Genomic DNA, 13976 nt, shown 5'->3' with positions numbered 1-13976 from the left:
TCTCATCCAAGCAGCCAGACGAAGAGCATATTGATTTTGTGTTTTAGGTATACAGAACTGAAACTTGGTTTGAATCTTGCCACAAATAAAGCATTGAGCTTATAACTGAACATATTAGCAATAGGTAAATATATCTAAATATATAAAATATATAGCACTAATAAATAAGTCTGTTTAATAACCAATTTAACACAGCTTCTGCACATGAAAATAAAGAAAAATATGCTGAAATATGCTAATATAATATAAATGCTAGCGAAGGGTATATGTTGATTCATGACTGTTTTTACCCACTGTACCAACCCCATTCGATAACAAGAAAATCAAATCAATTCCACTTCATATTTTCCAGTCTTAGGCCAAGAATCTGTCTGCGTTTGTCTAAAATGTTGCGAAAATCTATAACTGCCATAGTTTTTGTGTCTTTAAAGGGTCAATTCACACAATTCTCAACAATATTTAAACACATATGTGGCTTTTAAGTTTTAACTTTATAATGTTATCACCTGTTTACAGCCGATATTACACACAGTGTATTAAAAAATCTGTTCAATTGGCAACTGGGCTCGCTTTCGCCAGTATCTCAAGTGACACAACTCAACCGTGAGAGGAGACAGCTCGAGAGAGAGAAGGGTAGTGGGAGAGAGCGTGAGAGTCGCTGTTGGAAAACAAATCGCAAAAAGTCAATCGGGCCAATTGACAGGTCGAGCGAGGGTCGAGCGAGGGTCGAGGGTCGCACGACGAGTCAAACCACGCCGTAATTTATGGCTGCTGCTGCTGCTGCTGCTGGCACGTGAACCTCAACTTCAAACCTCAACCCCTTGCACCTTCCGTAGTTTGTCTGTTAATTGTTTGTTTGCTGTTTGTTGTCAATTTCGGGCCCTTTGAGTTCACAGTTCACAGTTCGCGTTTGGCGTGTGAATATGTTGGCTTTCAAAAAATGCTGTTTGGCATAAGTCAAATGTTCAGTTAACCGACGGTAATCGGAGTCGTGAATCGCACCACACGCACCACGTGCACCACGCGCACCACTCACCCTTCACCACACTCCCTCCCCCTCCCCTACTTGTTCATTTCCATTTCCCAGCAGTTTCAATTGCGCAATTATAGCGCCCATTGTTTAGATAGACACCCAGAAAAAAAGGGACACAAACAATATGCTTTTTTTCGGTTTGTTCGTAATTTGTTTTTATGACAATTTTCACTTTTGGTTATTTGATGTTTTTGTTTTAATGCGTGTTGTGCTTGAGAATAATTGCTGTGAACTATGGTGGGAAGATTGGATTGATATTTATCATTTGATAAGTTGATTATGTGTACAAGTAAATGTTTGGTGCACACCTTAAGCTGAGTGATAACTTTTATATATATAACTTACTAGACTTAAAAATCAGATAGTCTAATTCGAGGTAGACGGACCACACTTGAGTAGTAACAAAAGCAGAACTATATAAAATATTTGTTCATATGCCTTTGCCAACAATGGAAAGCGTCTTTCACTTTCAGCTAAGAGCAAAAGTTTCAGCCATTATTGCAGGCTCTGAATTAGCCTGATTTATGTTATGTCACTTTATGGATGTTGCCGCCCCTTTGATTAACAATATATTGTTGCAAGTAAAAGTCTTGGAACCATTCATACGATTATGCATTGTATTTAAATGCCCTCGTCTGGTCGAGAGGGCATTGTAATATTCAAAGATATTATGCAACGTATTTCGAAATTGTCAGGGGTTCTAAGCTCTTTAGATATGAGGGTAGAACGTGTTAGATATCCTTCTCTAAGACCCATTAAGATCTAAATACCAATTAGATTGTGTTTTTGTGGAATGAAAATTGGTGTCTCTAAGACACTATAAGACGCTGAGAGTTTATTATACTTTTGTGGAGGGTGTTATAATTTTGATATATATTTTGATATGTATAATATTAAAACATATAGATTTCATAGGAATAATCAGTTGAATTTAAGCAAGAAAATCGCAACTTTTCTTTTAACGAAATTCTAATGAGTTTTGCTTATTGTTGCGTGGAAGGTATATAATTATATATATATGATTTTATTTGTTAAGACATTATATGGTGTTCCACGCCCCTTTCTGCAGCTGCTTATAATTTCTATTATTCCAATACGCATATTTCGCAACCAATAACAAAAAAAGAAAGCAAAAAGCACAGCTCGCATTAAAAAAATCGCTGCAGGCGAAATGAGCAATCTGAGAGCAAAGGTGGCAGGAGGGGGGTGGGTGTGTGGAGGGAGTAGAGGTGGGGTCGAGTACATATAAAGGAGCCGCAACGGGTGTTGAGAAAGGAGCAATCACTCCAAGTCCCAAGTCCAAGTCCAAGTCGGTGCAGCAGGCGCCTGTCATTCGCCTCTGGCAGGCCAGTCAGTCGGCCAGTTGGCCACGTGTCGTCTACCCTCCTTACCCCCCAGCCTCTCCCTGCACCCTACCCCTGCTCCGTCGCGTGTTATATCATTCATACGTCATTAATGGCCACGTGTGTGCGCAAGGAGGGCGACAATGTTGTCCCTGTTGTTGTTATTGTTGTAGTTTGTTTTTGTTGCATAGACACAGGCGCGCGTAATATTAGCAACATTCTCATTCTCTCTTTCTCATTCTTACTCTCTCTCTCCCTCTCTCTCGCTCTCTTGCACTGCTTTATTGAGCTTGAGAAAACAAATCGCAGTGTTGATTGCGTTTCTTATTAACAATCGCAAATGTTGTTGGTGGTTGCCCAAGCCAGACAATATGCTCCCTGTCTGACACACCCCCCAACACTCCCCGCATTCCCCTCCGCCCACCCCCTTTTTTTCTTTCTCGTGTTATGTTTGTCTTGACGCTCCGTTGACTTCTCTGGCAACAATAACAACAATTGGTTTTGGGGTATGAGTTTTGTGGATGACGCATTTATAGTTTTTGAGCTCAAAGTATTCAGTTTGGCTTTTGTAGGCGTTGCTCGCTGGGCGACTTACAAACCGCGGCTTAAATAGCTTCGCCCCCAGCTCCTCACATCCCCCTCATAAAACGGAAATGGGGGTTGCTTGGAAAATGGCGGAAACCGTGGCACAAAAGGAATTAATTTAAAGTTTCGCCACAAGCGTGAAAATCTAATTACATAATGAATGCAATTAAAATACCAACTAAAATTTTGCACACCCAACACTCTCAACCTACACACACACACACACAGATTGAGAGCAAGCCGAGCGAGGCAATGGGGCAAACATTTTAGCCAAGTTAACTTCATTTCAGCTTCCCCTGCGCCGCCCTGCGCCTTTGCCCTTTGCGAAGAAACAGCAAATTGCTATTTAGCCATTTTAGATTCCATTAGCACTGGCTTACACACATACACCCATTCACTCACACACACATATACTGAAACACACACACTCACACACACAGAAATGTATTCCAGTTAAGCGGGTCGTTTATAAAGTTAGAAGTTGGCTTTTCTCCATTTATTTCTCAATCTATTCCAATCCAAACTAAACAGATTTTCAAATAGAAGCCATTTTTATGAATGACTTAAAATTTACTTTAAGACTACATTTAAATGAAAAGATGTGGAAAATCGATTAAGAAATATAACCCAAAATATCATTTAAAGACGGCTCTAAACTTTCCAAAGTCATAACTTTATTAAAACTTAACCGATTTTCAAAAGTAGGTGCTTTTTGGAAATGGTTTGATCTCTAGATTAATCGCACACTTAAATCTGTTAATGTGTTTCTGAGTCGAAAATCATGTACAAATTTTAAAGACTTAATGCGTAGACTTAATTTCCGTTAGCTATAACTTTGTCAATTTTAATCCGATTTTGAAAAGCAATGGCGGTTTGGGCACGGTGGAATTCTTGGTCCAAACACATGTAAAAATTCTGTCTCAATAAATATATTACAGACTAATATAACTAAAATATGGCCAGCAAAGGTTTTAAAAGAGTTTACAGAGCGACCCTTGCTGGCTGTGGGTGCATTTGAGCTGGGTAAATGGCTGCCGTCAAACTCAAGAAGAAGTCGCTCCGTCCAGATAACTTTTATTAAATAACTGCTTGTCAAAGTAAAGCAATTGCAGCACACACACACACATACTAACACATATATTGCCTTGAGTTTGCAACTTTTTGCGAAAAGCGAAATTTGTTTTTAGCTGCACAACAAAAAAAGAAGAAAAATAGTTGTATAAAAAGCTTTCGCTTTGAGTGAGCAGCTGCAATTTGTAAGTTGACGCCTCACGCCCAAAAAGAGAAACACCCACACACAGCCACACACACACGGACACACACACACAGGCACACACACACAGCCACACACACACACAGGCACACACACAGACACACATACAGACACACTCACATACACACAGCCAGCGGCTATATTAGTCTAAAATGCTGAAATGAAGTTTGTGCGCTGGGCAAAATGTAAAACAAAAAACAATTTCAATGATCTCAAAAATTAATTAAGCCAGTAAAAAAGGGGTCACGAGTTTGTGTGTGTGTGTGTGTGTATGTGTGTGTGTACCTAATATTTTGCATAGCCTTGCAGCAGAGCTGGCAAAAAGTTGCACTTGAGCAGCTAAAGTGACGCTGACGTTGACGTCGACGTCGACGGCGACTGCGACTGCGACGTTAACGACCAACCTTTTTGCAATCAGCGGGGCAACAACTATTGTCGATTTGAGGCGCACAACAAGCAGCTTGAATGACTGCACACAATCACACACACACACACACACACAAGAAACACACACAGAGACACGCACACACACATACACACACACATAGACATACACCCCGTTCCAATCTCACAGTCATTGTTTTCAGGTGTTTACCCCTAGTCCCCCCACAAGTCGAAGCCTCCTACTCACACACCAATACACACCAATACACATATAGGCATACACACACACTGATGCGCTGGCGTTTTGTGGGTGTAGCTTGGCTAAAATATGTAGGCGAACGAACGACGAAACGGTAATATCCTTGTGTTTGGTGGAAGGAAAAAGGAAGTGGATAATACATCCGTCCTTGTTGCTTCGTGTGTCACCCACTAAAAAGGCAGCGCCACTTCTCAGTTGCTGCTGCTGCTGCTGTTGCTGCTGTTGCTGCTGTTGACGTTGCCAGCAACGCAAACAAGGAGAGAGTGCCTAAGCGAGCGAGACAGCAATAGACACAAGCGTGCCAGCGAGAGCGAGAGAGAGATAGAGAGAGTGTGTTGCCTACAAGCTGAAAAGTTTTACAGCTTGATTTCAAGTGGAAACGGTAAACTCCTACAAAATGAGCGAAAGAGAGAGGGCGAGAGAGGGAGAGAGGGAGGGGGAGTAAAGCGTGTAAAAATGATCGATAGTGCGTATAAAGCTATATAGTTTGTTAGTAATACTATAGAATTAAAGGAGTTGCATTTTAGATTTATTTATTGTTTTTACATTCGAAAATCAAACTGCAATTTAAAGGTACTTTCAAGTTTTCTCAATTAAAAGCAAAAAGTGTTTTGTGTTTGTCAAAAGCCATTTGCAAAAAGAGCTTTTATAGCGCAAGAGAGAGAGAGAGAGTGTAATGAGTTTGTGTGTGTTGTGTGTGTGTGTGTATTGAGTGTGTGTGAAATGCTAGGCCACACCTTGTCTCAGCTCTGATTGGTGCTGCAGTGGCAGAAAAAGGGGTGGTTTGCTGTGCTGTACTCTGTGTGTGTGTGTGTGGATTATAAACCCAAGCATATCCTGGCGCGCATAAAGGACAACGGCAGCGCCGTCGTTGTCAAACAGAGCCAGCAGCAGCAGCCTGTCCCAGACAGATAGATACACAAAAGCAGCAACAGCAGCAGTAGCAGTGGCAGTGGCAGCATTAAACCACCCACTCAAGGCAGCGCAACCACCCCAAAAAACACCACCACCACCACCCGCCCAGCCACTGGGCCGAGCCTGCGCCCTTTCTCCGCGGGGGTGGGTTGCTTGGGTGGATTCCAGTTGGTCTTGCTGCGCCTGCTGGGTTTGCTGGGCAAGTCAGCTCTCAGTTCAGGATATGCGCGATTTGATGACGACGGAATGAAATCAATTGTTACGCTGCCGTGCCACAGATCGGACGCAATCCGGTGTCACACTTCATTTTGATTCTCTGCTGCACAGTTTGTGAAAGTGATTTACGCTGCGTATACGCGATTTAGACACACACCAACACCAACACCAGCACACTCAGAGATTGACACATATAAATCAGTTGTAGTCCAAAGTGCATTGGTTAGCTCTCCGTAACCGGAAGTGGAGGTGTCCGGTAAACGGTAACCGGTTCCGATCGTCACTTTTCCCGTTCCGTTTTCCGGCCGCTGACTTTTTTAAAGCAATTCTCAAACGGTTTACGGATTGGAACAGCGCCCAGTTGCCCGATAAACTGTGTGTGTGTGTGTTTCTGTCTGCCGTTTATTAGTTTCCGACGCGACCAATAATTGAGTGAGCTTCTGCTGTAGCAAAAACATAAAAAATAAAAAATAAAAAAACAGGCGGCGGCTTTTAAAACAATTTAATATAAAGCGGCGGTTTTAAGTCCGGCGGTTTCAAGTCCGGCGGTTGCCGACGCTGCTGCCGACACAATGCTCGACATCAAGTCGTCCGCTGATTATTTGTCACGCTCCACGGGCAGCTTTAGCAACTTCTCAATGCTCTTCGCAGGTGAGTGGGCAATGTGTGAGTCCAGCCGGCCACCAGCGGTCATTGGCAATCCCACGTGGAATCCAAGTAAATAAATAAATATGCATAAGCCTGAATTGTAATATTCAAATCACATTTCACACGCTCAAAACTCAACTCTATTCTCCCTCCTTACATCTCTTTGCTATATATTTATTTTATGTGTGTGTTTATCTATTTTTCATATAGAGTTCTTCTCACACTTCGATATTTTTCTACTTGCAGATTCCTCGTACAAATCGTCGTGGGGCTCCCACAGCTCCGCACAATCGCAAGGTGAGTTGAAAATGTTGTCTATCAAATGAAGTATATTAAAAGCATCAAAGCTCAAATGATTTTAAGAAACGAGTGATATTGGTTTGACTCTTTTCTTAATTCGATATTCAAAGTTGAAAGAAAAGCGGTATGAAACCTAAATCGACTTTCAAAAACTATTTGATCATAGTTTGATCTCTAGATAAATACCACATTCAAAGTAGGAAACGCGATTCTGACTAGATTTTCATGTGAAAGTTGTTCCCTCAAAGTGTTATTCTAGGACGATTCAAATCGATTCTTTGACGATTTAAAAAATACGAAGTTGATTGGAATAATTAATTCTATGATTTCAGCTTACTAGCTCTCAGTTGCATTTCATAATGTAACAGCCAGAATCAAGCATCTCATGCATTACTTATGATAGAGACTTCAAGCAATCTCCTAATATATCCCTCTGATTATTTTTCCTTGTTGTTAAAGAAAAGTTGGAAAGATATAAGATAGATTTTAGGAGTATTTATTAATGGGGGTATCTATTTTTAATGTAGTGGAGCATCTGTGATCCAATACTTTTGTGCTTCATTTTATTGAGAAATGTTGTCTGTTCTGTTGGGAGAATATTGCTGCTCTGAAAGCATATTTTCTGCTCTTTACGATTCATAGCGCATGCCTCTAAAAATGATATTTAATATACTTTGCAACTTGCAAAAGTTTGAATGATGGCCAATCAAAAGAGATATGCTCAAAAAGTTTCAGCTACACCAAAAATGAATAGGAAAATTGTTAACCACAAGTCAAATGCAAACAAAAATCACTTGCAAAACCAATAAATAAATATGCAAATACATGTTGTGCACATTAGCATACACACAAGCGGAGAGGGGAAGGATGCCCAATGAAGCATGCCAAATGGCATTCAATCTATCAATGGAAAAGTAAAATTGAAAAGGTGTTGCCTACACGTGTTGTTGTCCTGCTAGCAGACAGGCGGCAGCAGTTGGAACAGGCTTCCTTCAACTCCTTGTTGGTGTCAAATGAAGCGTGTAGACATGCATTGAGGGGCTGTTGAATTGTGAGAGAGTATCCTGCTCATTAGTTCTAGTTGTTGGGAAAACACTTAATTGTTGTTGCACTCAGCACTCAGCAATAAAAAACTCTCTGAATTTTAGAAATTCGCAAGGGTTTTGTAATTATTCAGATAGTGAATGTCTATCTAAAACACAGTGTTTGAATTTCTTAATTTCAGGTTGGATTTTTCTAAAAAAAAGAAATGGTATGTCTAATTTCCGGAGCCATGTTTTCTATTGTTGTACATCGGCGAGCAGAATTCTTATATTATCATTTTGGTTCCTTGAGTCTGAATTTTAGAAAAGATATTTCTAAAGTTAGGATCTGCCTTTCTACTTTTTAGAAATACATTTCTTATCTTACGGCAAACCTATTTAAATTTAAGAAAAAATGCAAACAAGAAAAACTTTATAGTTTTAAGTGCAACTTCATTTTATGGCGATTATCAATTTGAACGATGATTTTTGTTCTGAGTGTAGAAAAACACCCCATCAAGTTCACCGATCGGTTCTTCAAAAATCTCTGACAATTTCAGCATGACTGAATGTGTTTTTTGCTGCCAGCTAAAGTTGTGCTTAACACCTAACTACACACCCAATCAAAGCACCCACCCACCTCGCCTTGCCCCACCTCATTTACAATGCAATCGGGCATCTTTTGTGCTCTTCGCAGTTGAGTGGCCACACAAAAGCGTTAAAAACCAAAAAATGTCATATAGAAAAGTTCTCTCTCTCTCTCTCTCTCTCTAGATATTCCCCTCTGCCCACTTTATCACTGGCTTCCTCCTCGTCTCATTTTTTATATTCTGTGCACAATGAGTGACAACGAAAACAACAGCGGGTGGTGTAGAACCACTCAGCCGAAGCCGAAGCCCATGTCGAGTCCTTTGGCTGCTGCCTGCGGCTTTAATTTGGTATGGAGCGTGAAGTTTGCCACAACTTTCAACGTTTTTGACACCCTTTCTTCTCTCTCGCTCTCCTCTCTCACATTTTAAATTGAATTGCCCGCGGCATTGTTTTGCTGCCACACAATCATATTCCATTAAAATGAAAGAGCCTGCCGCGTTGCTCATATCACAGTCTCCGACTCAGTCTTAGTTCGCCTCAGGCTCTGATTTGGCTTTGATGACAGAACTATGATAATGTTTTTGGTGTGCTGCGGTTGACTTGATGTCTTTTGATGCCTTTGATTGTGCACTAAAAGGGACAAGTGTTTAGTATGGCAGACAGACAACCAACTCGTTGACTTTACGCCTGAGTGCCTCAGAATGAGATTTATTCCATCCAACACTTGTCAACTGGCAATTAGCAAACGGATCGCATCCCTTAATAGGGATTTACTTATATAGAAAGTTGTTGCATTTGCTGTCAGCTGAACGAGCTAAGAACCGCTTAAAATTAGACGAAGAGCATGAAGTGATTTCGAGCTTGAAGAGCTAAGGTTTCAGAATATATATTTGATTTTGCACAGCATAAAACTATCTTGCTTAAGAAACAATATTATTGTTATTATAGTCAGTGTCATTGCTCAGTGTCTTTTTTGCAATAATTTCACTATCATTCAGGATGTAGAACCCTGCGTTGCGGTTAGTCTGCTCATTGCCGGATTATCTTGCAGAATGTGTTCCCGAGTCTCTTCGTTTTCAAGGCAGTCTCTATAAGATCGCCAAAATCGTCAAACCTTTCATCATTACTATTATCATAATCCCCAAAGAGTTTTTAATCATATGCGAATCTATACAGCCTAATCGTTTCAGATTTTGAAATCAAATTTTGACTAAATGTGACCTTTTCTACTTTCAATTTCACTTTTAGTTATTATTCAGGAAGAACTTACCACCATGTTAAAAATATATTTAATATTTATTTGATTTCCATTCGAAAAGTGTTCAAACTGTATTCTTTTCTCTTCTAGGCTACAGCTCGAATGCCTTGAGCATCAAACATGATCCGCACACACAACTACGGCAACCTGGTGAGTAATATATCAAAATGTATTTGTAGCTAGGTAAAAAGAAACACAAACACGCTGAGTGGCATTCGATGTTTGATGTTGTTGCATCCATTAGAGGCATATTAAGAGAAGGTGCTTCAGCTCACGTGTGCCGCATTGTTTAGCCCAAATCCAAACATAAATAGAGTTTTGCCTGCTCGCTGTTTGCTGTTTACCAACACTAATAAAGTTTGCGTCATTGAAATGTGCACACGTTGCAAGAGTGGCACTCGAGCTTTTTCGGGCTGGGGTCTGAAACGAATACCACCACTCATGACTCAAATGCATTCGTCCACCACTCAAAAGTCGGAGTGTGCTTTAAAAAACCCCGCGCTGAAAAATACTGTCGCAAATCAAATCCTTAAATACGCCACTTCAAATGTAATGGAAACAAAAGTGCGCCACATTTGTATTCACGTTCGCATTCGCATTCACATTCGTATTCACATTCGTATTCGTCGCATTCGAATTGAAGCGTAATGGAAACAATTGAAATACCATAAAGGATTCTCAATTAGAGTCTTGCCCAGACGCGAAGCCGAGAACTTGGCTTGCTTTCTGATTTTTTTTTGTCGTGTTTTGTATTTTGTTTCTCTGTTTTTTGTTGCTGTCAAATTTGACGGCCGTGAATGAATAAGACGCGTGCCAGCTCAGAGCGATTGCCGGCGCTCCTGTTTATTCGGGGCATTAAATTGAGAACAATAGCCGGAGCCATGGCTAGCCAAGAGAAAACAATGCGCACTGATGCGGCAGCTACATTTATATACATATGTATATATACATATCTATATATATATTTATATATTTTCCTACAATGCCTCTCAACAAAATATACGCTAAATATCGAAAACATTTGTCAACCAAAGCTAGAAAAAGAACTGTTTTCCTAGACGTGTCAAAGATTGTGCCAATGAAAACTATATAACCAATATATTATATAGTTTTCATATATTATCAATTCTGATGTTATGATAGGAAAAGCATATCTGACGAGGTTGGTGTGCATAACTTGGTGAACAAGAAGTTTTCCTGCAAACACTCATCTATCGAACGATTGTTTCTATGTCAGCTATATGATATAGTAATAAGATACAGCAACAAATGTACTTATTGTAAGACATAAGGTTACTTAAAGCTTTGTTTTATATAACTAATTGATTAGTATGCTCAAAAGTGGACCAGACTATATATCTGTAATTGAATTCCTGGACTAGCTCTTCTAGCCTATGCCATATTACTTAAATACTTGCTCTTCTATGAAGAATATACTTTTTTTTGTGGATTCGCAGATGTCTTCTTCAATGTGTTACAAGTAGAAATAATATAATAGATACAAATTAAAATAAATAGTTTCAAAGTATTAGTAATGCCAATGACAAATTGATGAATATTTTCCATTTACAAATAATATTGATAATTGAAAAGACAAAAAGATTAACTGGAGTTGTCTTACTCTACGGCGATTTCTTCAGCTCTATGAAATATATGTTTTACTGCGAGTGTAGCATATATGCTATATATATGATATATATTCATGTTTTTCATCTGTGCGATTACCGTTAACCTTTGGCTACTGGCGCAGCGCCTGAGAACTGCTCTAAGCTTTTTGCCGCATGCAGGAAACGCGCGCCGGATAATAAGTGAAATGGATATTCGGCTAGAAATCTTATGTGTGTGAGTGTGTGTGTGAGTGCGAGTGTGTGTGTGAGTGTGTGCTCGACAATCGCGCGCAAATGAACCACATTTGCTTCAGATGCATGCATGTGTGAGTGCAGTTTTGGTAATGCATTTCATTTCAACAGCGGAAACGCAACTTGCTCACGTATATTTCTACTTCTGCTTCCCCTTCATGATATATATATTTGTGTATATAATGTATTCCGTTTTGGCAGGTCCTTCATTAACATTTGCATACGAAAAAAACTAATGTCTTTGCCACCCCCTCTCACTCTATCTCTCTCTCTCTCTCTCTCTCTTTCTAGATCCATATCAAATGTTCGGAGCCACCAGCAGCAGACTGGCCAGCTCAGGTGAGTGTGTAAAAATCACAAAAGCATAAAGATACAGGTGCTTAGATTAAGCTCGATTATAGAAACCCCCGACCACAGCCCGACTCGCTTTTCTCGTATCTGCTGCATTTCATTATCATATCCATTTCTGGCCGAGATTCGGCTGGAAGTTAGTCATTCGCCACCGCCTCGAGTCCTGGCTCTGACTGCACCCTAACAAATTAACCCATTGCATGCGAATGCAGAGAGCAAAAATAAAAATAAAAGAAATAGAAAAAAAGTTGAACACCCTTTGAAACGGGCTTTTCTAATTTATGCGAAAGGTGTTTTTTCGAAAATTTATTACCACTATTCGCGCGCAAAGCGCCTGCCAAAAGTGGGCGTGGCCAGGCAATTATTTTCTCTGACTTTAAGCGAGAGTTCAGCACGCGCCCAAAAAAAAAAAAAAACAAAAAAAGCAACTGACTTTACAATATTATATCAAAAGTAAAAAGCTGTGCACGCGTTTTAGAAAAGGGTTAAAAGTAGGTGTGCACTTATCGCTTATGATTAATTGTTCGCATTCAACTCATAAATGTTCCCATCTACAAAAACGAAGATTGAAAAATACAATGAGAAATGCGTTTCTTGCTTTATGATATGATGCGAACTCGGACTGCTCTTTTAACTTGTGTACACCTAATATATATTTATGTAGTCTACAATATTAACAGATAAATATTTCTAAAGCTCAACTGAGTTGAACAAATTAGAATGTCTCTTTGAAGAGAGGACGACTAAAAGATACTAAAAGATAATATATGCTTCTATTGTCTATAATATTAGCAGTTAGAATTCTATAGTTGAGATCCTAAAATATCTGTTAAGTAATTAAAACAAAATAGTTGTAGTTGTAAATAACAAGAATTGCAGTTTGTTCCAAATGAAAATGCTGATGAAATTTTTATAGTTGATCAATAATTTATCAGGGTATATTTTATATATTGGTTGGAATCCAAAATATTTACAATTGTGAATTTCTTTGCTCTCCGATGACGATTTGTATTGATAGTCGCATAACGGGAGTAGTTCTCAATTAAAGAAAGATTCAAATTTGGAAGTCTCTAGCTCTTATAGCCTCTGAGATCGGCTAGGAATATAGTTAAATCGTATAGGCTTTTCATGCTGATTAAAGAAATATATATGTCCACTTTACTTTACATATTTTCGTATTTAATATGGCTTCAGGTAATAAAAAGTAATATTTGCCTTGCTACAAAAATGTTTCAATTTCAATTGGCACAAGCTAAAATGTGGCCACATTGAAGTGAAACTTGCTCCATGCCCCGGCAACGAAAGTTTGTCGAATAAAATCAATAATTTTTATTGATCCTGTGGCAGGATGAGCTTTGCCGCCATTGTTGACCAATGCCGGCAACCCCCTCTCCATTCCCGCCCCCATTTAAACCATACCTAGGCTCCCCACCGGCAGCTCCTCCCATTGGAAACGGCGCCCAAACATGGCGTTTGAACGGAATTAGCATAAAAACCCAGACGCCCAACATTTTCCGGCGCGACATTTACACGAACCGAGCTCCGTTTCTCCCCGTTTCCCCAACCCCATCCCAAGCTCCCTCTCTCTCTTTCTCTCCCTCTCTCTGTCTCTCTCTCTCTCTCTCTCTATTCCAGTATTTTGTGTAACTGTCTCTTTCTGTGCTGTGTTTAGTTTAGCCCAAGTTACCAAGTTGGACGCTTGACTTCAACTTCAAGTTAATCGCAAAAGCTCACTGGCAAACACACACACTCACACAGACACACACACACACACACACACACACACACACACACACACACACACACACACACACACATACAGAGGGAGCTGCGCTTTCGCTTTTTGGGTGGCAAAAATGCTGTTTTTGATTAATTATGGCTTCCTTTGGACACGGAACCGCTTTGTTAGCCAAGTCCGGTCTCAAGCTGCACTCTTGCC

The 13976-nt window shown here is 39.9% G+C and overlaps 1 protein-coding gene across 4 annotated transcripts in view; it reads left to right on the top strand.

The window, feature by feature from the left end:
* Positions 1–13976, top strand: part of LOC6557892 (DNA-binding protein D-ETS-3) — a 31617-nt gene that overhangs the window by 11623 nt on the left and 6018 nt on the right. For 2 of the 4 annotated variants that reach the window (XM_032743153.2, XM_032743150.2), the window contains 3 exons: positions 6903–6953; positions 9918–9977; positions 11978–12025. In XM_032743153.2, the coding sequence (XP_032599044.1) occupies positions 6903–6953; positions 9918–9977; positions 11978–12025 (159 nt within the window). Of the gene's footprint in view, positions 1–6088; positions 6726–6902; positions 6954–9917; positions 9978–11977; positions 12026–13976 lie in introns of those variants that run through there. The other 2 variants (XM_001983279.3, XM_032743152.2) reach the window with 2 other exon arrangements.

This window comes from Drosophila grimshawi, unplaced genomic scaffold (genome assembly GCF_018153295.1).
Source record: "Drosophila grimshawi isolate 15287-2541.00 unplaced genomic scaffold, ASM1815329v1 contig_44, whole genome shotgun sequence".
Classification (NCBI taxonomy): Eukaryota; Metazoa; Arthropoda; class Insecta; order Diptera; family Drosophilidae; genus Drosophila; species Drosophila grimshawi.
This window is presented reverse-complemented; position numbering and strand designations above follow the sequence as displayed.